Source organism: Polyodon spathula, chromosome 29 (genome assembly GCF_017654505.1).
Source record: "Polyodon spathula isolate WHYD16114869_AA chromosome 29, ASM1765450v1, whole genome shotgun sequence".
Classification (NCBI taxonomy): Eukaryota; Metazoa; Chordata; class Actinopteri; order Acipenseriformes; family Polyodontidae; genus Polyodon; species Polyodon spathula.
Window position 1 is genome coordinate 7,222,297 of NC_054562.1, and position 27,907 is coordinate 7,250,203.

The 27,907-nt window shown below is 38.7% G+C and overlaps 1 protein-coding gene across 1 annotated transcript; it reads right to left on the bottom strand.

The window, feature by feature from the left end:
- Positions 1-1,060: 1,060 nt before the first annotated feature.
- On the bottom strand, positions 1,061-11,801 carry LOC121302482 (golgin subfamily A member 7-like). The gene is made up of 6 exons (XM_041232488.1): positions 11,707-11,801; positions 9,340-9,465; positions 8,083-8,235; positions 4,964-5,065; positions 2,598-2,657; positions 1,061-1,203 (listed from the first exon to the last, which is right to left on the bottom strand). Exons 1-5 carry the CDS (start codon positions 11,779-11,781, stop codon positions 2,610-2,612), a joined length of 504 nt encoding a protein of 167 aa, XP_041088422.1. The 5' UTR covers positions 11,782-11,801; the 3' UTR covers positions 1,061-1,203; positions 2,598-2,609.
- Positions 11,802-27,907: the final 16,106 nt, after the last annotated feature.

Consider the following 27,907-nt stretch of genomic DNA (forward strand, 5'->3'; position numbering starts at 1 on the left):
GCCTGACATAACTAGGGCTGAATATAACTAGTTTCACTACTGTGCTTTAGGTTACTCTCTCTGTACATATAAAATCTCTCTATGCATATTAGCATATGTGCATACCATCCATAACCTGATCAATACAAATCAATTATCTTACCAGAACGGAGCAACATAATGTTACTTGTTATCAGCAGAAATACTATCAATATTATCAGATCATGTCATTTCATATATTTCAATATCATAACATTTTGTTTGTACTTATTTTAGACAAAGAAGATGTAATACCTTTTATTGGGCTTGATTATTGTTTAGTTAGTCCAATAAAAGGTATCGCCTCTCATCTCTGGACTGATGCGGCTACCATTTCATCTACCAATAACGTTTTAAAAGACGGGCACATTTGTATGAGTTCAGCAACGATACTTGTGATCTCCACATATAACAGTCCTTCATTAGGCTGGTCCTACTGAGAATGCAGAAGCTACTACTCTGTGTTGTACCAGAATTCAATACCGAACATCAACCACTTACTGTAATAGAGTACCTGTTCTCCAGCCTCTATATTGTAAGCATGCGGTGGGAATCAAATTACACGGATAGGCATAGCAAAACACCACACAATTCACTGACCCACACAAGGCTGAAATTTAAGACAGTTATTATCAGAGTCACACATTTAACACATAATTCACTGTCACTGTTGTCCTACCAATATCATTGTTCTAAAATGATACAAAAGGGGAGGTGGAGGTTAGTTTGACAATTGTATGGCACAGCTGGCTTAACAAAACCTAGGTATGCGGTCTGGAAAAGAATAGAAAATAAGTAGAAAACATTAATGTACAAATTGAGCACTTGATTGAAAACAAAAAAATAGAAGAAATTCATGTAAATTACTGTGTTCGGATACATTTTTTTCACCATGCAAGTTATTTATAAATAATTATAGTTGTAACCAAAAAAAAAAAAAGTAGAAAAGGAAAAAAAAAAAAAAAAAGCACACACGCTATATCTGGAACTACCTACATATACTACAACCCCCCCCTGGGGGGGGAATCTGCGTCACAGAAGCAGTGTGTTCTGTCATTGGGCGGCCACCAGGTGAGATGTCAACCAATCGGGTAGGAGGCCAAGTCAACCAATCAGGTAGGAGGTAGGAGAGCAGTCGCTGAATCAGGATCAGGCAGCCCTTGCAGCTTTTTAACCTGTGGATTGCTAAGAAAAAAAGACCAAAATTTATATATATATCATATCATATCATATCATATCATATCATAGAAAAGACATTGCTAATTCATTACATCTTCAAAACAATGCAGCTTTCGCCAAGTTCATGATTTGACCATTCCGGATTTCAGTTTATTCACCTTTCTGTATGACAGTAAATAATATTCTTTATAGTGTTAAGGCTCAATATTTCACCATTTTTGATGCGCTAGTCAACATATCAAAATATCACCCATAGCTATAAAACGGTAGGATATGTCTCAATACTTTAACAAATGTTGCAAATAACTTTGACAAATGTTTCTACTAGCTGTCTTTTTCAACATCTAACTGAGTAATTTATACAAAGTTTATTTTGGTACTACTACAGAGACCCAGTTAATGAGGGAGGACTAAAGCCAGGTTTTCATGTGCACCGTGGGGAGGGCGGGCGGAAGAGAGCGGGAGAGGGAGAGGGAGAGGGAGAGAGGAATTTTAATTGGAAAAAATTAATCAAGATGGATCACCTATTTTACAAGAGCTTTCCAGGGGAGGTGACTTAATAAACACACCATCAATTACAAGGCAGAACTCAAACGTCAACTACAAGATGGCATTTTAAACGTTTAAAAATGATATATAATGTTAAATCAATGCAGATGAATTCATGGTAACCACTAACCATCACAGTCACAGTGGAATATGTTCATTTTACATCACAATTAGCCCAAATCAGACCTGCGAGATGTCTCTCCTTTCAGACACATATTTGCAGTTCATGAAATAATCCAGAAAAACGTTTCTGCGTTCATTCCTCTCCACCCCTCGTATAGGAACTAGCTTGGAATTTCACAGTTTCATTTGATCTGTTTGATAGATTAGCCTCCTGTGTAGCTGCTCAAAACCACAGCCCATCGGGAAAACATGCTATTTAGCAATAATGTCTGTGCAATGAGTCATGGCAAAGTGTTGGGCCAAGTAGATGCAGCTGCGATTGACAAAACAAAGCCTACGTCAATGGCATGCAATCTGTTAGGGCTACAAAGTGGAAACAGTGGCAGATATTACATATATATATCTCTCAAACTTCACTGAGCTTTGCCTTTGAATTTGCTGCACAGTAATTCACACGTGCTTTGTAATAATTCAAACACCGAGACTAGTCTTGTGGAATCAGTGCCACCCTGACGTATTCCAGCATGTAAAGTATTGTGGGGTCTAAAAGATGATCGCCGGTGATACACGTTCACAGCGCCTTCAGCGATACAGAATGTAAAGCATTTTATTTATTTTTTTAAACTGAAATTGGAAAACTAGAAGCGACTATTCTTAAATCATCCCACCTCAATCTTACATGGATTATTTCTAATTCCTTTTTACTAGCCTTGTACTTCTCTGCTTACCTTTGGTAGCTTTTATCTTCCGTTTCCTCCAATCCTGTCTTCATAGATGGTAATTTCAATCTGCGGGCAGCAGTGTTAAGGAACATATCAACAATTTTATTATTAGTTCAGGCGAGGTGGCGCAACCTTTAAGGAATGTAAACAAACTGGAGAGCCAACAACTTCTGGGATCTGATAAAAATATAGTGAACTGATGAGGAAGAACCCACTTTAAAATACAGGTCCATTAAAACATGAAAAAAACGTTCTGACTGGGAAAATAACTATATGTGTACTGAGCTGCATCCCCACAATCACGTATTTAGGTTCATGTACTCAAATAGCAATTGGTAAAGGCAGTGCAACAACATGCAGTATACATATTTTATATTCTTTAAAAAAAAGGCACGAGTATGTTTCTCTATGTTTTCTTTGCCTACATTTGGTCCGAGTCACTTTGTAAAACATGTTCATTCAAACGAGCTTGGATAAAATCCAACCAAATCGAGGACGCCCACATTTAAATACATTGTAACGTAACTTAATTGCCTTTCCAAAGTGTAACCAATTAAATAAACACCATTTTACAGATGCACATTGAGCAGAGACTCGTACAGACCAGAGCTGGCCAACTTTTTGACTGTTGGGAAAACTCTGTTGCTAACAGGGCATGGCAGTGCCATCTGGCCTCCGTGTAGAAATGGGAGTCAATTAAATTAACGGCTCAGGGTTACAGCACAGTAAGAGCGAGGGCAAAGACAGTGCTCGAGGGGAGAAGAAAACTAAACGCAGTGTTTCCCAAGATGTTAGACATTATCTATACAGAAATACATATTTGGGCAGGTGGAAGACATGCACAGCTATGGCCTAAAGTTTTTGCATCACCCGATGGAATTAACTGCTTCATAAAGTTGAATGAAACCTGCTGAATAATGTTAAGTCAGCATATTGAATTACATCCCGCTTAGTAGTTTTCCACACTTCAAGAAAAACTGACCATCTGAAATGTAACCTGAAATACTGTTCTACTATTATGTCTTTGCAATATCATTTTGTAGTTTGTTTGGTTACATTGTGTTCATACAGTTTTATTAATTTTTAAACTTTTGCTCCTAGCTGTACATAGAGATGTGCAATATACTCTGCCCATCTTCTTTTCCTTGTATCTTGGTTTCTAGCAAAGCCGAATGTCCTTACATAGACCTTCGCTTCTTGCGCTTTTTAATTTTTTAAGACAGTCAGTGAATCTGATGTCTTTCAAGAGCAAGCTACATTAGACTCATATTTTAAATATTTACATGCAGTTGGACTAAAAAAGAAAAACCTGCTTCAAATTCCATATATAGCCCTTGGCCTTCGTATAAACCTGCTGGATATAGCACAGCACTATAGGCTTGTGATACTAAACAGAATCTTCAGGCAGATAATGTATGTATACATTATTTCTTGGCAGCAACAGCAAACAATTTTAGCAATACTCAGGGGGCAATTAATTTGGCTGTTGCATGTTGGAAGCTGGTGCATTTTTAAAAAAGTGTTTTTTTTAATCCATGAAACACATAAAATCTTGTTTTCACTCTATTGTTATGAGATGCCCTCATAACCACAAAGGAAGTCGAAGGCGATGGAAGTTTATATACCAGCTGCGGGGTTTCAGAATGCCAGTTGTTTCTGCTTTTCATCACAAGTCTCTCTTAGCTGTACAACGTGAATGTGGCCTCTGCTCAGGGATTCTGGAGGGGGGCGGGGGGTAATGCATTAGATGCATACTGAGAAAGCTCCCATTTGTACAGGTGGTACCATGTCATTCATCTGCACCAAGCCAATCCAAGTTTTACTATGACCTTATTTAAGGATCAACTTTATCTTTTTTACAGCACCACTAGGATTTGATCAACCACTTATTCTTAGAGGTAAACCCAGGCCAACTACATGGGACAACAAAAAAAAAATATATCAGCCATGTGCAAAAATCTTGATCCTTCACCATCATCAGCACCCCGCCCCGGGACCAAATCCTTGTACGCCAGTGTTATTAACCATCATCAAAAAAACTCATTGAGTGGTGTTACACAATTCCTCAGTGCTGCAAAACGCTCCAAAAACAAACCAGCTGTGGTTCATTCCAGGTTAACCGAATCAACCTCTCAAGCCACTTACTGTGCAGTTCAGAGTCTACTCTTTGTTTTTCAATGTTAATTCAGCATAGCAGATCAGCAATGGAAATGCACAGCAGTTTGATCCATTCCTGGTTTTGCTTTGATCCTCGTAAGTCACCATGTACAAGTAACAAACTCAGATGTGACTAATCAAGCTGGTACACCTTGGACTGCCTCAAAGAGATGTGCAGCACAAGTTTTCTATTCTCTTGCAGCAGTTAAGGATACCACGCGGAGTCCTCGCTCAATGGGGTCTGTGATGAGCATGCCTCGAGGAGCGTAGATCTTATCATTCTGCTCCTGGATGTACTTGGCGATCTTCTTCAAAACCTGCAGAGGAGACCAAACCTTTAACAGTCTGCTTTTGCACTTTATGAAAATAACAATCGTAAAATATTTTATTAAATTATTTTTTTAATTTTTTTTTATTTAGGGGGGTATGCATTGTTTTATTGTGTAATTAGAGAGGACGTGGACAACAGACTAAAAATGCGTACACATGTAGCATGTACTTTTGTGCAAAGAGGTTCTCGTTTGGCTGCACCCAAGAATATTTCCCTGCAGGTGTTCTCCCTGGTGGAATAAGAGGCAAGGTAATAAGTGGAAGAACGATCAAGGTGGCCCTACACTATGTGGGCAGTATCTTTTGAACTAGTATTCAGTAAAAATAATTATAAAAAAAACTTTTGGTAGTATTGTGCATCTTGGCAATTACAAAAAAATGTCTTGGGTGTTCTAAGTTGATTTGGGTGTTATTCCTGTTTGATTAGGTAAGATCACTTCCCACTTTGTGCCACAAGTGGTTCATACAGTTAGATTTGAAGACTGGAGGGTTCCTTCTTCACTGAAACTAGCAGACCCTCTTGACTAAGAATTAGATGTGAACTGACAAGGTCTCTCTCTGTCGTGAAACACCAGACAGGACGCCACACCTCTCAGAGTTTGGGTCTTTAAAAGGACATTGTGTTGATGGAGACACTCTACTGCAAGCTGGTTTTCAAATTAGAGACTGGGTTTGAATCTCCTCTTATAACTTTCTCATCGGAAAGCACAAATTAGAGAAACTAGTTTTGATTTAATTATATACAACAATATATATATAGTGCTAATAAATTCTTACCAACCAAACAAATCCATGTGCATAATAAAAAGGTAGGGGATCAACGTAATTGACCTAAGCAGAGGCAGATCTAGAAAATTAAAATAGGACTTTGTACCAAGGTTATTGAAATCAGACATGTACTGTACCAGTGCCTGTAACTCTGAGACTACTTCTGTCTGTAAAAATAGGGAAAATGCCACGTAGACGGGCCAGGACTAATGATCTGAAGTCAAACAATTGCAGTATTTAGTTCAAGCATGGTTTAGATCAATTGAATAGACAGCCATATCTGCCAGCACAAATGTTTAATGTTGCAAAGCATATTCTTAAACACTATGTACCATTATATTTATATAAATGTATCCTTCAGGGGGCTTACTGAGCAGAGAATCAGCCAAAAGCTACATTTAGAACGGACTATCCATTTCTGGTTATTTTTTCATGCTGGAAACACTGACACACCAGGTTATCAATACAGATCACTCACCACAGACTTTGTGGAATATTACACAAGCCTTCTTTATTAAGAGGGTCTTCAACCCCCCCCCCAAACTCAAACACATATCACTTTGACAGTAAATTCGCAGTTTGTTTCTGTTCTAGTTTTCCAAAGATTGCAATCACTCGTACAGACGCAGACATAAAAAGTTATTTTGCGCTGCAGGATACCTGTAACCCAATTTGACCAATAGAATTATACAGTTGCAAAGCCAATATCTAACGGCACATCCAGAAACTAAAAAGCAACAGAACAACAATTTGGCGACTGTATTTGGTCTCCTCGTCTGAAATATAAAGATTGCACAGGAATGTTACATGGTAGCATCACATGGGTGCTCAGGTACCAAATAACAACTTGAATCTAATCTGCAATGCAGAAGAAAAAAAACTGAAATTCCCTTTCAACGATCTTAACTTTCTCACAAGGTAAAACAATGAGTACATTTTAAAAAGTGATTCCCTTTAAACCCCTAAATTAGCCGAACGAATCGTTGCTCTGCTCTGTCCTGGCTACAGGCAGCAGAGAGTCTCGAGTTACGAGTTCATGTTTTAATAATAAATCTGCCATTTACCAGCGAGGGGGGCATCAACATGGTTATCTCTCTCCGCTGGTATGTTGTCAATTATATTCAACAAAGAAGACGAAAGGAAAACAGCCAAGGGCGAGGGGGCATGTCTTGGATCAGACTGGCGCTTAAATATCCACACCTCCTCCAGGGCCAACGAGAGAAAGGGAGAACCTAGATCTCCACTACCAACTAATCCACCAGTCACTGACAGATTTTCTCTGCATCGAGATTGGGTGACCGGTCCCAGAATAAAGAGTCCCTTTCAATTGCTCAGCTATTCCCCCTGCTTTCTTTCTTGAATATAATCCAAGAAACTGCATCTTTTAATGGGGCCACTGCTCTCGTCTGCGCTGTTTCAATCTAAATTGATCACAGATCTCTTTCTAAAAGTTTTCGTTCATGCATGTCAGATCAGGAGATGAGGATTTAGGATTACGTTTCTCAGGACCTGCATTCCATTTCTGAATGTTAGGGGTCTTCTCAAGGAGATGGATTTATCCAAACTTTATCTGGTAAAGAAAAACAGCTACAGCTTATTTTATTCAAATGATCCAACTTGTTGCCTCTTGTCAACTTCTTCATTATGTACCTTAAATCATGTATCTCTCAAAAGTTTTGTAATATTATGATTGGTAAACAGATGTGAAATGCAAATGCATTACATATGTTTCCTTGGGGACAAGGTATTTAAATTACAGTTTGTTGGATGTTTCTTGATTCTCAATAAAACTACACAGAAAGGCTTTTTGCAAATTTAGGTGGGGTTATATTCTTTATAAAAAAAAAACATTCTTTAACCCTTACTTAGCTATTGCGAGAACAGAATTTTGGGCTTAAAAGCGACAAAGGAAGATGTTCACCAATAAATATCTATTACCATGAAAGTATATCATAAAACACTATGAGACATGTCTCAAAACGCCATGAACTGTGCATTATATGCAGAGTAACTTACAATAAAACACCTTTTTAACATCTCATCTGCAGAACTGAGCACAAGGAAGTTAAGTGACTTGCTCAGGGTCACACAGTGAGTCAGTCAGTGGCAGAGGTTGGATTTGAACCGGTGACCTTCTGGTTACAAGCCCTGGACTTTAATCACTGGACTGCACTGTCTCCTCTAATTGATGTGAATGTAAGCTCTAAGAAACTGCAGAACCGCAGCCCAATCTTACCTTTTCGTAGTGCGTCTCCATGCAAAGAAAGATGGTGTAGGCAGTCAGGCAGGCCAGGCAGCCTTCCAGGTAGGATTTGCCCCCTATCTTCTCCGCTTCAGCGTACAGATTATTCAGCGTGCGCACCGTCTCCTCGAACTGCTGTTTGTCGATCTGAACGAGAAGACAAGGTTAAGTGTAGCAGGAGATAAGACAGTATCATACCTGACAATCTTCTAGTAATTCATCCGCAACACACACACACAGATAAGCCTCGCCATTGACTGTTATACAGAATAGTGAATATTTAGGGATCTCTGTTCTTAAGTCTCAATATAGCTTAAATAAAATACATCTATGATATCTGAGGAGACAGACATAACTTAAAAGTCCTTCAACAACAGTACAAAATGCACAGTTGCTTGTAATTCAGGCAAATGGTTCCTCAGATACTGACTACATAAGTAGAACCAAGCCAAAGCATATGAATAAGGTGATGATTAAAACTTCATACCAGGATTCTTCAACTAGTATCATATCTATATTAGAGTATTTTGTAATAGTGCAGAATGTTACTGATCTGTGAAAGAAATGGACACTGGTATTTTTTTTTCAAGTATATAATGTCTAAGTAAAGAGGAAGGAATTCAGATCATTTTGATGTGTGGTAGAGACAGTCAAGGGGGTGTGGTGGCTGGGTTTAACAGAGTATTTCCTCACTGACTGCATGTTTTCATATTTGGCAAAGCTGTTTAAATATTTTAACAAGGAAGACTCTGCTTTCACATTGCCCAAGCATGCACCAGACACTTAAAACAAATCCTTAAAATCAACAGAGAAGCAAAATCTGCAATCTCTGGGAACTGAAGAAGCTCATGAAAATTAAAACCAGCGATTTTCTTTTGCTTTAAGTTATGCCAACCTGAGATAAATAAAAGGAGGTAGGGATCTTGAAAGCTTGGAAAAAGAAATCGACACCTGAACATTAACCTTGGGGAGTGTTTTGACTAGGTGCTCAACATGCGTCTCCCTTTTGATTTCAAGCTCCCCCCACTGTAATATTCTGCAATCCGGTATGTTAGGAATGTATAACAAGAGGAGAAAGCAAACTTTCATTTCCTTTAAAAGACCGTGAAGCCAGCTAAACTGGTGTGAACTGAAATGCTCTTTCAGTCATGGGAAAAACATTCAGCTTCCCAAGATAAAACCACTGTGCAGTTTATTTTTACAACTTGCTGTCTTTTTTTGCAGACGGACAAAAATCATTTGTTTTCTTACCCTGTTCTCCAACTCTGGCAGAAATTTCATCTGGAACTGGCAGGTGGTTCCTGTGGAGTAGTCTCTCTGAACAAACACTTTGGAAGCGATGGCCGCTTGCTGCCGCATGTCTTGCAAACTATGAGTCTGAAACCGACAAGAAGGAGTAGTCAGTATGCCCTTTTAAAAGGAGGAATACGCCAGTTTCAGTGTTATAACGTTTCCAAAAAAAACATCAAGGGGCCAAGTTAAAACAATGATCAGCTAAACAAATATGGCAGTAACTGACACTACCCCCACCCCCCCCGCCAGGCCTGTAAACTCCGAATTAGAGCCATCAGTATGACGATAACGTTAATGACCATGAAATACCAACAGTAGGTTCAGAATAGTATGGGATAACAAAAGGCAATGAACAGTTTAGTGGAAATGGGGCAAGCAGTGTTTATATTCCAGGTGATAATGACAAAGTTAAACAAGAAGACTTGGCTCCTTTTTTGGAAACCTGTCAGCAATACAGTAACTAGCTTGTTTTCATTTGACATAGTTATCAAGCTCACCACGATTTTAACTCTGCCCCTTTTGTAGATATCACATCTTTACACAGCTGATCTTGCTTGTATGTGTTTCTGTCCCAATTGTATAAATACATAAAGGCATGAACAAACTGTGCTTAAGTTATTTTGCAAAGTATTTTTCAATGCATCCTCCTTTTCTCCCCCAAATAATTTTTGCATCAGGACGCACCAGCGGCAGTGCCTTAACAAAGCTGTCAGTATTCAAGGGTAATCCACTGGGTCATGGTAAATTCAGTGGTCATTTGACAGTCCAAGTCTGCACAGCAACACTGGGATAAACATGGGTTTGTCGTGTTTGAATATCAGTTCATAATTTCGACACATTGAGGGAATGAAAACAAACTGGACAGCCAGCACGTTCTGCTGTTTGATGAAGCAGCACAAAAAAGACACTGTGTAGCAACCCAGGGATCATGTTTCACTACGAATGCTGGTTATATCTAACCAGCGTTCAGTCGCAGCTTTCGTTTTCAAGACTCACAAGAAACATAGGAATGAAGCCAGACATTTAGAAAGTGTAGCACCTAAGATAATTAATGATCCAGCAAAGTTTTGTAAACAGTTTTTGTAATCAGCCGCACTTTAGGGAATATCGGTTTTCATGCTATTCAGCTATAATCAATGGTCTTTCCTGCACAGGCCAACATTACTCATTAAACAAACACAGGACTCCTGCCAGGTGCAGAAAGGGGGTAACTAGCAGATTCCAACCAGACCCAAAACGCCTAGAGCATTGAAAGCGAGCACACAAAAAAAAAGAGTGTGCCTCCTGTTGACTTGACATTTGGGATTTTCTAATTAACAATACCTAAATGACTATCATTTGTGAATTTGGGGGAAAAAAACTAAATCTTTTAAATGGTTGAAACAAAATTTGAACTTCTAAACCAAAACTAGCATGGTCCTTAACCCCAGAGACATGCATACTATAGGATGTGCTGAAAATCTTTGTCTGTTACAAAGATGGGCCAGGCTCACATCTCCTTCTCCTTCTGTTTGACATTAACACCTTGTTGAAATGTGTTATTAAAACGATTAGAAGCAATGAGAAGCAATCACAGCTGCTGTGAGAAACAGCATGTAATCAACTGCCTAGAGACATGGGGACGCACAGCAGTTTTTCATTTTTAATATTTGTCATTTCATGTTTTTAAGGGAGCTGAGGTTATTAAAGTCCCAGAGCCTCTGATGTTTAATGGAAAAACAGGGTTTACGCATTTGTCTGTTTGAAATAGTTTCTTATGTATGATAAGAATGAATGTCTTTCTGGTACCAGGTTTTTGTTGGGGTCTGTTTATAACATTTCTACATAGAGTTCAGATTTGTTCTGTGTGATTTGTCGCTAGACACAAACATGTAGTTTAATTACCTGACATCACTGTTTAGGCAGGAAATGTTTACAGCTACAATGTACTTGACGTTAAAAACATCAGCAGCATTACTGTAGCAAACATTCAATATATATGTGTGACAAGTCTCTACGGTCGTTTTAACGCTAAAGTTTAACATTTTAATTTAAAGTGTTTTGGGTAAACCTTGCGTTTTCGGCGAGGTCTGTTAACCCACCTATGATTATTTTACCATTTTTGTTCGAACAAAAATCAGAAAATACACAAAGAATACAACATTAATTCCGTGCGTTTTAAAGGGCAAATGTTATGTTACGTATACTTCATCGAAAGGAAATCTCTATCAGTATAAACGATTTTAAAAAATCTTCCTCGTATTCCTACTTCTGATCTAACGCTCATAAACAAATGAAACACAATAATCTATCGAAAAAAAAAAAAAAAAAAAAAAAAAACCTTACCTCCGCCATGTTGAAAGTCCGTCTGCTTCCGCTTTGAATGGTGTCTTGGATTAGAAGTCCTGAACGGGGACGCATGTTCAAAATCACCGAAAGTTACGTTCCGCTTGTCAATGCAGTAAAAAAAAAACAAAGTTAAAAAGTGTGTGTGTGTGTATGTATATATATTATAGTGTTGCGTGCATCCAATTGGGTAACATCTAATAATTATATACAACTGAACGTTAACAAACTAAGCGTGTGTATTCAGTTACGCTTTGACTGTGACACCCTCACAATAGTTCAACTGGTGTGTAAATACACACAATTATAATTTCACTCACTGCGTTTGCTAGCAGATCTTCGGTATAGCTGTGATAAATCTGTGTAAAACCAAATAAAATACCTTTCTAATATGTTGTGATGTGGGTGTTTAAGTTATGGTTGATATGTTGTATAATCATAATTCAACACTGCTCATGTATTATATGAAGTGGATTAAGGTCCACTGGGTTCTATATTTTATTTGGAAGTGTTGCAGTAATAAACAAGAAGACAAAGAAGAAAGAATCTGAAGCAAGGCAAAGCTACAGTCCATTAGTTCAGCCTAATTTCGGCACTGTTCTATTAGAAGTGGTTCCTCATTAATCGAACCATCAGCCATTTCCTCCTGTTTGTCTTGCAATCCAAGCTACTGAGAATGGACTGCCCTTCCTTCATGTAAATTCTCGTTTATTTGGACGGTAAACACATTATCTGCACTTACCAATTACCCTCCCGACCCCGGGGATCCTGCAGAATCTGGAAGCAGTGGGCGAAAGGCTAGTCTGACAGGAAATGCCAGTGTTATTGAATGATTTATCTGCACACATTAAGGCCGTCGGGGTACAATAACTTAAAATACAGGAATTTCTTTCAATATTTACCTTGTTCCCTTAATACCTTTTCATGGGGAATTGGGTGGGCCCCTAATTCAGGGCTGACAGACATTGAAAACGGTTACAATCTGCTAACCATGTACAAGTTCCGTTGGTCTCTGTGTAAAGCTTACATGATAGGTGGCCACATCAAAAATTGGGCACCATTATATTTAGACTAATGAGAACCCCTGTCAGTCTCCAACAGAGGGCAAGGATTAGATACCAGAGAAAAACAATGGTGCTTCCCTCCTATCCAGGGCAGGCTTGAGGCATTTAAACTAAGCTGCACTCTTCCTCGCCCTATGAAAGAAATTCACCACTAAAATGTCCACATTCTTTTTTTTTTTTTTTAAATGCAGTAACTTATTTTGAAAACCTTTTCAGATACTAAACCTTTAAGAAAAGGTGACACGGTATAGGTGTGGAACATTTAGAGTTTATTAGCATCTCTTTATAAAAAAAAAAAAAAAAAAATGAGGAAACGCCTCTGTGAATCATCTTGCCCTGGCAAATGTGTGTGTATCTGTGATTTAGAAGCCGTTTAGTCAGGGGAAGACAGAAGTAATGAGTCCAAACTCTCAGTGTGAAACTGAAAGGTTTGCCTCGGTGAATTAGTACCCGGTGGTCAGCAGCGTGGTTCAGAAACAGTTGAAAAAGCACTGTGTCAGTTTCAGAGCAGCTGGAAAACGCAGAACTGAACACATCAGGATAGCTGCAATATAAATATCGTCTTTCTGTAAATCTGCGCAATTCTAATTGTCATCAGACATTCAGGCATTCAAGTCATGCGACAAAACTGCCTTACAACTTGCCGGTCCCACCAGCGTGTTGGGCAGTTCAAAGGTCACAGTCAGATGGTTGGAATGAGGAAGGCTGTCCAGTCCCGGCATTTAGGATTCTCCAGCCAAGCTCATAGCCAGGTAAAGACAGATATAGAGAACAATGAGAACCCATTATAGCAGAAACAGAACCCAGAAGCATTCCGAATGACTGCAAACCCCACACAAAGACAAGGGGAACCCAATGACATTGGAAGCGACCGGTGTGTAGTGTTGTCTTTAGAGTGCTTCCAGTACATCTGTCAACTGTTATGTCCTTCTTCCAAGACTCAATAATTAATAGTTCAAATAAGGAAATGATGAGATGGCTTCATGTCCATCAGCTATAGCTTCTTGGCTTAGTCAAAAGACAATTAGTCAAGAAATATGTTCTTGAAAACCCTCCAACAGCCTGAATGTACATCGGCAATTTGAACAGAATGAGAAAAACCTCAGCATAAGCTTTTCTGTCAAATTGAGGTTTGTGACATAATCCAGGTTTAATTGTATTAATGCCTAGCTCTAATTCGTCACGCACAGGCCATTATCAGAATGCATCAGCATTGTAATTGGAAACAGTAGCTTTGATTTTTTGAAAATGCAAGCTCTATGCAGTGGATATTTCTCAGGAACATGAGCACATAGAATTCATTATTACTTGACTGATGTAAAAAGATCTGGTTGAGAATCTACTTTTGTGCATTACACAACTGTTCATTGCATTGTCCATTAAGTTTGATTCCTCCTGTGATTTCTCCTCGACTAATACTAGCTACTGTCATTGGGGATGCATATCCCTGGTGGCTAGGAGATAGTGGAGACCCCAGTCATTAAGTCACACATTAGGCTTTTACTTATACCCAATTAGGAAGGAAGGTGGGCATGACATTCTTTAGCATTGAGAGCATCAGGATCCGAGGATACAAGGCGTGACTTTCTGTCATTTCTTATGCCTGTCTACTTTATTAGGACCTGTCTGCCTGATTAGATTTGGCATCATCCTCAATTAGATATGCAAATTAGGTTGATCATGTGATGTGACATGTGATCCCTGCTGCGCTATAAAAGCTGCCTAACCTAAGCATCATTGCTGATCAAGTTCCCCCCAGCAAGGCTGGCTACTGTCAATACTCCCATCCACCATGCCAGAACTGTGCTCAAATGGTTTGCAGAGCATAACTTCAGAAATCTTCCATAGCCACCTTGGATCTAACCGAGCACGTTTAGGATAAACTTGAACACCGCTTTCCTCATGACAATCATACCTCTGCACCAGCTGTGTGATGTGTTAATCACGGAATGGATTAACATCCCTCGTGACCCCTTCCGGATGCCATGTTGTGTCAAGGCTGTGATCAGGGCAAATGGTGACCCAACCCAATATAAAACACAGGTCCTAATACAGTAGCCAGTGGATCTAGAGAGCCGCTTATTCAATTGGGAAGAAAACTTGGTAAGGACGTTCTTTAACCCCAGTCTTGAGAATCGCAGGATCTGGGGATAGAAGGGCGTTTGTCTTTACAAATTTTGGAAAAGGCGAGTGCTTTCAACTCAATCGCTGCCTCTGATCAGCCATTGAGACAGTACTGTACCAGGAACGATTGTACCCATGCTGCCTGATCGATCTCCCGTTGGACAGGTCCATTTATATTTGTTTATGAATCTATTAAAAGGGATTGTTCTCCTTTTCAGAAAACACTCGTTCCCATTAAAGAGCATGGCGTGGCAGCAGTTAATCATTTCAGCATGATTTGACCTGCTTGCGAGTGCTTTCAAAATGAATGATGCTGCTGTTCTGAGCTCACAGAAGAAACCTGTGGAAGAAGCAGGTGCATTTCACTTGTCACTTGCTCAGCGCACTGGAACCCATTCATCACAAACCTTATGCCTTTATTACATGCCTAGCTAATAATTAGGGACTGATGGAAAATGAAACCCTTTGCTGTTTTTAAGTATTGCCTGCCTGACTTTCTGGCTCTTGTTAATCTGACCTCTGTAATGGGGAGCCTTTCTTGAAAGTTTAAAACACCTGCAATTCCTCTCTAATATAATTCGCCAGTGTCCTACTGCATGAGGGACATCAGTTGCAAGCCCTGTTCGAATTATGCTCAAGGCAACGTCTGGCAAATGAGAACAAGTGCATTGAGTTTAAAACCAGGCTTCTGCTCTTCCACCAGTTTCTCCCCCTTAATATAAATGATTTTCTATATGAATGCATCTCTTTCTGTTAAAATAGTTTTTGCAAAGATCTTTTTTTTTTTCTCATAGTTGATTGCTTTTGTAAAATATGTTTCTGTGCTCTGAAGTTTTGAACACTGTTCACCAACTGTGACTCACAGTGGGGTCTGCTTTGGTAAGTTAAACAAAACTCTTCTGCAAAACGTGTAGTGCTGTTCTCGACCATGAGAAGAAATCAACAGCTGCAAAACAGCAAATCACACAGGCATTGAAAGAGAAAGTCTGAGTTGCAAGCAGAATATGAAAAATGGATAGGTTTAGAGGTAAAATGAGCTATAATGTATAAATACAAAATTCATGAAAACTGGCCTCTGTATCTTTCTAAAGAGGCTACATTGTTTTATCCTATATTTAAATTATACATATATATTTAGATCATTGAAATATACCCTTATAAGTTATTGAAAGAATGTCTATTTTAGTTTGTATTCATTGGAAATCTGCCATTGTATATACTTGTTACCATTTCAGAATTCGATATTTATAGTATAGCCCATGGCAGGCCTGTCACATTGACTTCTAATTATTTGTTTGAGTGCCGAACAGCTTCGAGACAAGCAAGCTTTGGTGAACAGCAAGACAGGCTTTGTATCCCCTGATACAAAACCCTTCTTCGTTCTCTTCCTGTAATTTCATCATTTAATGTGGGATCACGAGCATACCGGTACATTTACCGTATACCTTACCGTGCCCTGCCTCGCTCTTCCTCTTCTTGCCTCACTCCCTGAGCCCTATCGCTGGCCTCTTCATTTAAACAAGCCCCTTTCCATGCCTTCATTTGGCTGTGTGGCACAGACACACTTTAAAATTTGCCATCTAAAAATATTAGAGATCGCTTGATGACTGAGTGGGATGCTTTTTTCTCTTTCTTTTACTTGGTTTAATTTTTGAGTTCCATCATGACATCATTCGATTCTATTTTGTATTGTTTTGTTATAAATTGCCCTGGAATCGTTTAAGATGAAAGGTGCTACACATACAAACGTTGTTAACGATCAAAGCAGAGCATGGGCAGGCTTTTATTAAACAAAATATTCAAAAACAGCATCCAAAAAAAAAGGCTATCACAGGAAACATAACCTACTGCCCCCAGTCCTTCTGCTTGTCCCCCAGACCCTCTTTTATAGCCGATGTCCAGCTGTAATTGATCATCAATCAATCAATTAGCACCTGGCCACATTCCATTCACGTTTTAGCAAGGAGGAGATTCTACCCACAGCCATGCCATATTCAACAAAAACCTTTTTCAAACAAAAAGAAAAACAGTATCCCTGCCACAACATGATATTATTATTATTATTATTATTATTATTATTATTATTATTATTATTATTATTATTATTATAATACATCCAGCAACAATAACTGAAATGCTGCCTTTCCATTTTTCCTTCCAGTATTCCAATAGAAAAGTCCAAGGACTGTTCAGGTTATTGAGTATTGCATATGTCCCATGAAAATAATAATCCATTCTTTTTTTTCTGGCTAGGATTATTGTCTTCTCTGACTTGTGTTTCAAATTGCTACCAGGCTGAAGCCACTAGCTTTCTGAATTAGCTTCCAACAATTTAATACTTTATTTGCCTTCTGTTTGAACAGCAAGAAGCACTTAAATGCAATTAATTTTTGATATTGGTCTCTTATGGGCAGCTGGAAACCAATTTTATGTCTGTCTGTCATAGATTTTTCATCTGTTGGTGATTTAACGTGCAAAATGATACGTACAAATACAATCAGACTTTCTGATTGTCTGCGACAGACTTTTAAAATGTATTTTAAGAATCTGGATTTCATAAAGGAGTGCAAACTAATGCTTTAAAATCAATTTGTTGCATCTTGTTTGTGCTAGACACATTGGGCCCCATTCATTAAACTTTAAAGACTGTTTTAAGGACTTTATATATATACCGTTTGTGTGCAAAATCAGTAAATCTATAGATTAACTGGTATATGTGCAGATTTACTAGCTCAGTGGTCAATGTATAAAATAACTAAGGGGATGGTAGTAAACTATCTATTTTACTAACAGCCATGATCACTGTTTGGCAAAAATTCACATTACAAAACCTGTATGCACTTAGTTCAACTGAATGATACTAAATCACACTTAGTAGAGGCATGAGTTTGGAGAGATGTGATTATTATCATACCTATCTGTTTGCCCTATGGGCAATTTTGATTTAAAATAAAATCAGGAAAGTGAATTTTTTTTTAATGTAAAGCGAAAGACAAGAGGGAAAAAATTGTTACAAATAAAAGAAATCATTAATACCTGGTCTCTGCTAAATACATACATTATTATTATTATTATTATTATTATTATTATTATTATTATTATTATTATTATTATTATTATTATTATTAATAATAATAATAATAATAATAATAATAATAATAATAATAATAATAATAATAATAATATTGTGAAGCTGTGTGGGGAATTGCTGCGGTGTGGGGCGGCCAAATGGCCATTCTAAATTGAGGTGAAAATCAGGGGTAAAATAACTGGGCCCTCAAAAATAAAACCTCAAACAAATGTAATACAAAATTTCAAAAGTTAAAACCCTCCCTCACTTTTTCATTTCACTGTAGACCTATAAGCCAGTGCATACGCAGCTTTGTTTTTGCAATTATCCAATTAGTCAGAGTGCAGTTTACGTTATGCACAGTTTGTTTATTGTACAGGGTGCTGCACTGTCTGTGAACAGTCTAGCGGTCAAGCTGCCTGTGATTTGTAAAGTGGCAACCCCCTGAGAGAAAAGACACCCAATTAAGTCATTATCTCAAGTCGTTCATTAAAGAGTTTTCTAATTCTTGAAAGGTCTAAGGCAATGAGTGATATCTTTTTTTTTTTCAATCTAAAAGGGCTTCTCTTTTTTTGTGTAACCAGATGTTAAAATGACAGAGAGATGCTGAAGGCCCCCTTTGAGAGCATCTCTCCTCTTTTAGTATTTATTTCACTTGAAGGATTTAAAGCCCTGCCCCCTGACACAGGTGTCAGCCATGCAAGATTTGTTGTGTTTGGTTTCCATGGGTGGGGTGTTAAATAGATTAGTTCCAGGCAATGGGGGGAGACAACTCAACGTACACTAATGTGGTAAGCTCTGTGATTTTTAACACATGTTGCTACATCCACTGGCACACATTAAACTGTCATCTGGAAACATATTTAAACAAAGCCTCTAGAAGACATGACTCCAAAGCATGATTAGTTGTTATCTTTCCATAACTTCACACACATTCAAGGAAGACTATAAGCAACTAAGGGGCCATAACTTTTAAGGCGTTTGCAGTGCTCCAGTTTTTTCTTTCTGAAGCAGAAAATTCCATGTTAAGGGTGCAAACAACCTGAGAGGGCTTAAGAGACCTTGAATTCGAACATTTAGTTGTTTGGTTCCAGTTTGGTCAATTTTACAGATGTTTTTAGTTAAAGACGGAGGATCACATGTAGCACTGATGAATATATTAGCTGAAATGTTCTGTCTTCTTGACTTACAGTATCCAAGTATGTTCCCAGACAGGGAGCAAAATAAGTAGATTCGCACATATCCCCTCTTTACATTTGGGGTGTTTGCTATGCTGTCCGAGTGGTTTTAACTGCATGAAGTACTATGTTAAGGTCCTTGGACAATCCAAGGGCTGTGCTTATTGCATGCCATAGACATCTGTAATGTTAATTTCAATAAGTATCATTAGGCAACTGAGGTCCATGATCACTCAACAATGGATCTGGCCATTTAATGTGATCCGCTAGACCTATATAAGCAGTGTGCAAGTTGTGTGCAACTATTCAGAAACAATCTTGGGAAAGCATAGTGATAGTGGGTTGCCCATGAGAATGGCTTACCCCTCAATGCTGGGGCTACATTGACTAACATGTCCATTAAGATGTTTGTAGAAAATCTCCACTTGAACCGTGGTTGCAAGCAGGTCATGATGGAGCAAGCAAACCTATCATGGAAAGCAACAGACAAGCGTTGCAGTGGCCCAAATCTCACCTTCAGCTGTTTTCACTCAAATCACGTGCATTTTGGGTAGAAGGTTATTTTTTTTAGGCTGGTCAGTGTATAACATATTTGAAATTCTCTTATTTGTTAATGTTCTTCTGCGGTCAGAGTGGCTATCATACTTATTAAGCAGGCGCCGTCTTCATTCTGCATGTTCAGCAAATTGCAATTATGAATATCAGATGGCTGTTCAAGCAGTCTTGGCCAGGCCGTGCATCCCAGATGAGTTTGAAAGGCACAGGCTGTCTTGTTTGATTGGATTTTTTTCTCTGCGATGTTCAGAAGAAAGCAGCTGATACCTCGATTCATCACAAGCCCAATGCAATATTCAGTGAGCATATTCTAAGGATTTGGAAAACAGACAGTGTTCTGTGCTCCAGATTTATGGCTGGTTCACAAAATATGTTCAAGTCCTGGTGTTTTGTGAAGGTTTTGTAATGCTTTAACACTGGCTTAGATATTCTATAAAATAGCAAAAAGCAAGTTTCTGTTTTATGGCTGCATAACTGTTTAAACACTTTGCATTTTTGCACTTCCCACACAAGACCGCAAGAATTTTGGACAGAACGGGTATAAGAAAAAAAAAAAACTTTTGATTAAGTGTGATTTGCTTTTGAATTGTGACGCTCTTTGGGAATCTGTGCTAGGTGTTCAGGCTTTCCATGCAAGTGTGACTATAAAACAGTTCAGCGTGTTTAAATATCCCCCAGTGCTGTCTAATTTAACCCTATAGATGAGTACCTCCTCATGCGTTGTGCTTTTATCACATCCCGTACCAGACGCATGCATATGAAGGAATGGGAAATCCAGGAAAAGACTGCAATGTTGTAATTATCAAATTACAAAAGCATCTGCTTAATTATACAGCTAAGTTGTGTTTCAATCAAAGTTCCAATCTACCCCCTGATATTCTGCACATCATTCTAAATGAGCCCCCAAAAATGTTACCATACACTTAACTCGCTTCATTATTGGTGAAAATGGAAGACGTTTTAACGAAACTTATAATTCAGTTTATTTATTTTTGCGTAACAACTGATTTTCACCCACATTTTGCGCTACACACACAAAACCAAAAAAAAAAAATCAAAGCCAAGAAAATTTAGATGGACATTAAATATGAAATATCCTCAAAAACATTCCCAGTGGAAATTTTTTTTTAAAAAAATAAACTGAAAATAGACTTCCCTACACAAACAGCACCTGCGATGGGGTCTGTGACGTTTTTAATCTGATTGGTCTGTTTATTTACTGGAGCATCACGAGGCACAGGGCCTAACCCGTTTCAGTTGCAGCGTGTTTAAGGCTGTTCCCGATAACATATGAAGGCACTAAACTGAGGTTTTTGCTTCATGCTGCTATAGACACTATGGGTTTCCTGTTCAGTATAGTACAAGCTCTTAAAGAGACAGTGCCGGAATTCACCTCTCCAGCCTCCAGGCACTTTAGAACATTATTGTGTAGCTGGAATGCATTTAAGCACTAAACTCACTAGGACTCACATTACACTGGCGAGCTCCTGACTGGGTATTGCTAGCAGCTCTGTAATTATTGTGTAACCTCTGGTTCTCTTAAACTTAATAACACCAAGCCAGTGGAGCAATAAGGATCAGATTTCTTTTTCTTTTTATTAAAATGTTGCATGACCAATTGTTTTGCCCACATTTTTCTCCCCTGTTTAAAAGGTCCAATTATGTTCTCTGACCACAGCAATCCCCATCGCAGCTCAGGAGATCCGAAACATAGAGGGCATACTCTGATCCCACGACCAAGCCAATGCCCTCTTTACAGCCAGGAGCTCCACGCCGCATGTCCGCAGGGCAACTCACAGTTGCATACAAAAAATCCATATCAAGAATTACAGTACAATTAAGAGCAAGATACAAAATACAATGACTTCAGCCCTAATAAGAGCAAATACAAAACCCAGTACAATTTGATAACGGGGCAGCTCAAGAGCAGATAACAGTGTTGATAGTTACATCAGGGTTAGATAGGAGTGCAGGTGAAATATCACATCGTGCTCCAGATGTATGCATATAAAAGAATGATACATGGAAAAAGTGCAAAATTAGAATGAAAATATTTCCCTAATTGTACAGCTAAGTTTCATTTTACTACTGCTTTGTATACATGTGGTAGTCTAGCGCTAAGGTCGCAGTGACCTCAGTAAAAATGTTTGTCTGTGTACAGCTCTGTTTTTATTGTGTCTTTTTCAGTGTAACAGGAAGCACTGTCTGATGCACATGGCACAGCGGGTTCACAAAATTAAAACACAAATGCATGTTTTTCACGTCTGTTTTGATGTATTAAACACATTATTTTTAGACATTTTATTATATAGACAGTTGTTACAGCAACCAGCGACAATCTGGACCATTTTATAAATATCAAACACAAAACATTCTTAAAACCTTATATTTAATTGTCGGTAAAAGCAAGGGTTCATTTCTGTTTGAAAAGGGGACAGATCGTGTCCTGCCTTGTCTCTGAGTAGATCGGAACGAGTGGAGCTGTGTAATGGCTTTTGCAGGAGCCTCCAGAGGCTTGGGGAGAAATCACAGGAGGCCATTCGAGCGGAACGCTGCAAATCTTAATTGCTTCTTCACTTCAGCGGGAAAAGAAGCAAGAAGTATAATTTAGCGAGACCAAGTCACCAACTCACCACGTGAACTCTATTGGTTTGTTTGGTTTCTTTACCCAGTTTATTTATGACTCCCTTGGGGCACAACTTCCAGATAATCAAGGACAGAAGGATGGCTAAGATCATTGTCTATGTATTCAAACCAACGATACCTCAATTTTGCACAAAAAAAAACATTTCTTACAACTATGGCTTGAATTAAATTTGTCTTAGCTATATCAATAGCTAATTTTGCATTAATACTGTGAAGTATGAGCCAGCAATCACTGACCTGCTATATATGCTATATTTATAATAAAATCTGTATATCTCCTCAGTGACTAGGATAGTAGATGATTCTGTATAGCGAATATCACCTATAGTGGCCCTGCATAAGTAACCTGTATTTGAAACTTCAAGAAGGGTAGGGGTGTCTCATGTGAGAATCAAAAAATTATCCAGCCACTTTCCCCTCCTTACCAGACTGAGGTGATTAAGCCCCTCGGCACTCAATAATGGCAGATAATAAAAGTCTAATGGTTAGGTTTGAACAAACAAACACCTAGGGCCTTCAGACAGTCTCCATTAGTCAACCAATTTCCAAAATCAACATGAGAAAATAGCATCAACTTGACCTCTGCATTTTTGTACTGTTTTGTTTTTCTTAGTAACTGAAAACTGTGTTGCTTCCAAGCGTTTCCTAAAAGTTATAGCCGCGGTGCCCTTGTGTGACATTCCTGTTTTTCTTGATCACTGTGAGGAAGTTCTCCTTAGAGATAGCTCCAGTCATGGGTTTGTTGATTTACATGGGATTTCTTCATCCCTAAAAAGCAACAAAGATGAGGTGTTTAGATTGTTTGTTCAAGGGGTTATTGAACGGGAAGACAAAGCGCTTATCCGTCTGTGTGACCGAACCACAACCGAACCTGAATGACAGACGGAAGGAGACGAGGTCAGGATTGAGGTGCGTTTGCATCCAAGCTGTAAGTTCTCATGCTGTCTGATTGTGCCATGCCTGACTAGCCTGTGCTTTTGTCCCTCACCTTGACCAGCTTTCATTACTTTAATGAGGCCTATACAGATTGTAAACACCACACACTATATTTTGACAGGACTGCTTCCTGCTCTCACTTCCTGTGCTGAAGGTCACTTCCGCTCTGAATGTGAGCACAGGAAGAAAATCAATGAAGATTACCAAAAAAAAAAAAAAAGAAAGCATTTGAGTTCAAAGGTACTGATGAGTATAGCTGTGGCCAAACGTTTTTCATTTTGCCTCATTAAGTTGAATGAAACCTGTTGGATGTTACATCAACATATTGAATTATATACCGCTTTGCAGTTTTCCATATACACAATGAAAAACTGACAAAAGTGTGACATTTTGAAAATCTAACATGAAATACTACTACTGTACTACTATTATGGCTTCTGGTAGACTTTTGCGATATGGTTTTGAAGTTTCTTTGATTACATGATGTTAAATAGATCTGAATTATGTTCATATAGCTTTTTTAATTTTTTAATTTATTTATTTATTCTTCAGCCATAACCAAAGGCAGTGCAGTCCAATGGTTAAAGTCTAGGGCTCATAACCAGAAGGTCACTGGTTCATATCCCACCTCTGCCACAGACTGACTTACTGTGTGACCCTGAGCAAGTGATTAACCTCCTTGTGCACCATCCTGCAAATGAGATGTTAAATCATATTGTAAATTCACAGCCTACCTCTGTAAAGTGATGGTGGTCCACTATGAAAGGTGCTATATAAAGATATTTATTATTATAGATATACGTTTGGAAATTTGGTTGCTCTCAAATACGTACACAAAATCAGGTTTGGGTAAAGCCCTACCAGATACCCATTGTAAGATATAGTAAGGGAGCTTTGCACAAACATCTAGTGACTGTGTTGACCAACACTGCACTCAACAAGTAATGTCAAGCCACATTCTGTATGTTAGATTTTATAAATCTGTTCAGAGGTTTACTTCCTAACCATAAAGCACACATTGATGGTAAACACAGTAATACCTAAAAAATGCAATGCTCCAGTCCAACACATCTGGAGTGCAGTGACCAGATCTTACCAAGATCTGAGAGCCTTCTGTGGGAGAAAACTTGACGATGGCTGGAAATAATTAATCCCCAACTATTATTATTTATAGATCTTTTTTTTTCTAAGTGATTGATGTTGATGCTGTTCTCTCGCAAGAGGACAAGTAAAGCTGTCCGCTTCTTCATGCAAAGAACTAAATGAAAGCAGTAGGGTCCCCCCCCCCCCAGCCTCCCCTTTACAGCGGAGCAAGTTTTTCAAGCTGTCTCTGAATTTTTAGATAATATACTCCAAGCTCACACTTAATTGGTCATCTATTAAGTGAGGCCGCGTCAGAAACAGCACCCTACATAATTGCTGAAAGTGTGTTGGTGAGGCAGTTTCATGAAGAATTAGTAATATTTAGTAGCTAACAAAATCATTAAAAAAAAAATAAAAAACATACCTGTCGTGCATTTTCTATCACTACATAGGTCACAGATATGCAGTTTGGAATATATTTATAGCAAACATGTACTTTTCAATTCAAAACTGCCCATTTCAGAAACAGTGAACGTCTGTGCACGGCAGAGAAAATGTATGGAACAGTTTATTTAGCTACAATCACTGTAATGCTCTCTGTATTTGCATTACAGATATTTATTTTTAAAATGGGATTATTATCCTGTGAGCAGGTACGAGACTGTCCCTTGTGGTGATAAGGAGGTGGTGCACCTGATACTTCAGGTCTGTAACTTCTAGTCCAAACAACTGACTCTTTTGTACAGACTGGCTATAAGGTATATGCCCCCTTCTTACAGGGTTTTACAATTCCATTGCAGTTTAATTGCTATTGTTCTTCATTAATTGCATCCTTGGGATTAAGCCCAACCACTCCCACATAACTGTGAATGAATCCATCCTGTTTACACAACTGTGAGTGAATAGGATGTGTTAGTGATGAGGCTCCTTGCTTTCAAACATGCTGGGATTGTGCAAGCCTCTGGCTCCATATCTGTGCAGGCTTTGATCTCTGTGATGAGAGGGAATTGCATGCCTTCCGGCATTTTGCAAAACATCAAATTATAGCTGGACCATAAGGCTATCAGGAACTACTCAAAAAGACATGAGCACAATTCTTTAGAAAATATTTCATCTAGTCTTTATCAATCAGAAGAAATGTTTGCCAAAAGAAGGCATTGCTAAAGAATTATATTAAACACATTTCTCAAAGCATGCTTTAGCAGGCATTCTATCGTTTGGAGAAGGAATCTTCTCTCTGCTCCTAGTGGTTGGAAGAACTACAACAGCATAAAATCCCACAGAGAACTAATTTGGCATTTTTACTTTCATTGGGGACAGACTGTTGCAGGGGGGCAGGTTAATTACACTACAGCTGTAGAAATTATATATGTTTGAGAGCTCTACTGAAGTTAAAGGAACTTCTGAGTCACCAGGATGTGATGACTTATACAAACAAAAATGATATACAAAGTGGTTCTAAACAAGAAGAATAGATTAAGAGAACTGTGATATTTCAGATCTTTTAGACACATGCATATGCCCACTATACACAGTGCATTGCATTTTACAGGAACAGCTTCCTGGGTTGTTGTTTGTGACTCAGTCAGCACAAGCTCTGTTGAATATGAAACGCACTGTACCATCATGAGAGGGAATACAATACAATGAACACAGTCTTCAGAGCGGTTGGCTTGACTGTGTTGTTTATGGTGTTGCTGCAAACTTCCCAGGGAATTTACATTTCATCAAGGCATGGCTAGACCCTGGAACATTCCCAGACCCTGGAACATTCACAGAACCTGGATCATTCACAGACCCTGGAACATTCCCAGACCCTGGAACATTCACAGAACCTGGATCATTCACAGACCCTGGAACATTCACAGACCCTGGAACATTCATAGAATGTGGAACATTCATAGACCCTGGAACATTCTCAGATCCTGGAACATTCCCAGACCCTGGAACATTCACAGAACCTGGATCATTCACAGACCCTGGAACATTCACAGACCCTCGAACATTCATAGACCCTGGAACATTCATAGACCCTGGGACATTCCCAGATCCTGGAACATTCCCAGAACCTGGCACATTCACAGACCCTGGAACATTCCCAGACCCTGGCACATTCCCAGACCCTGGAACATTCATAGACCCTGGAACATTCTTGTCAAGAGATCCTAATCCCATTAGCCAACCACTTGGTTAATCAACACGAAACTACGCAGCACACTGCTGGTATGTGACTAGTCTTCATTCTGTCCAAATACTTTTCATGACTTGCACTCAGTAAGGAGGGTATTTCCAAAGCTTTATAACTTACTCTGTTAAGAAAGACCTGGAACTAATAAATGCAAATCACAGTTTGCAATTTTTAATTGAATAGAACCATGCATAAATCTGAAAAACAAAAACAGGGCAGATTTACTCAGCAGTTACGACAACTGTAAATTGAGTACACTTAAGTATGATTCGCACAGGACTAAAAAGCAGGTGTCCTGATTAAAAGCAGAGGACGTCTAGTGATCTCCAAGACGTAACTCAAAGATTTGAACTGCAACACATTCACCGTGTTTTGAAAATGCCAGGGGAATAGTCACTTTCATTGACACGGTGCGTTTTCCTGTTCTCCATGGTCTGCTATAAACCTTCAATTAAAAAAACACATTTACTAAAACACTCAATAATATGTGTGTCTGTGTGCGAGGAAGTATGCTTATTTGCTGCTGCAATACGTTTATTTGTGCAAAACTTGTCAATTAGTCAGTAAATGCAGCACAATCTATCCCTAGGCATGCATTTTTTCTCCAGGTTGCCGGCATTTTTTGGGAGAACGAAGGTGTGGGTTCATAGGTCATTCAGTGGGTGGGGTTAACATGGGGTCATTGTCGTTGGCTGGAAGGCAACGTTTGTGGAAAATTACGCCTTTATAAACCAAACAAACAAGCATGAAACTATATTTCAATACCGGTAAATTTTCACTGACATAAATAGATTTCTTTATATGTAAAACTTTTTTTTTTAAGTAATTAATTTGAACTAAGGTTTACAGTAATAAATTAAAGTGAGGGGGACATTTGTGCCCCAATAATCAGACGCTGCCAAATTGTTTGTTAAACATTAATGAGGTTAGCCTGAAGTTGACCTGTACTGTGTTTGCTTCCAGAGTTTGTGGTTTGATCCCCTTCCCCCACCTGGAGAAATGCGTTTAAGGCTCTGGTTATTGCCTGCAACCTTACAGGGTCAAACTCTTAATTCAACAAGCTGTCAGTTTAGACAAATGGTAATAAACTTCAGATCAAATTCCTTTTGGCACTGAGCTAGAAACAGAATGCAGAGCATTGTTTACCAGACTGGACAGACCACTGTCTAATGCTTGAGGATACCAGCATATCGCAATCACTCTGAATTCTGTGCGGCTCTTTTAATCAGCTTTTGTGCCACAATGATCAGAACCAACTTTGTTTATTTGCCATTTTCTTTTATTCTAATAATCTTTCCGGTCCTCAAAAAAACAAAAAAACAAAAAAAAAAACAGAATAAACGCTAATTCAAACAAA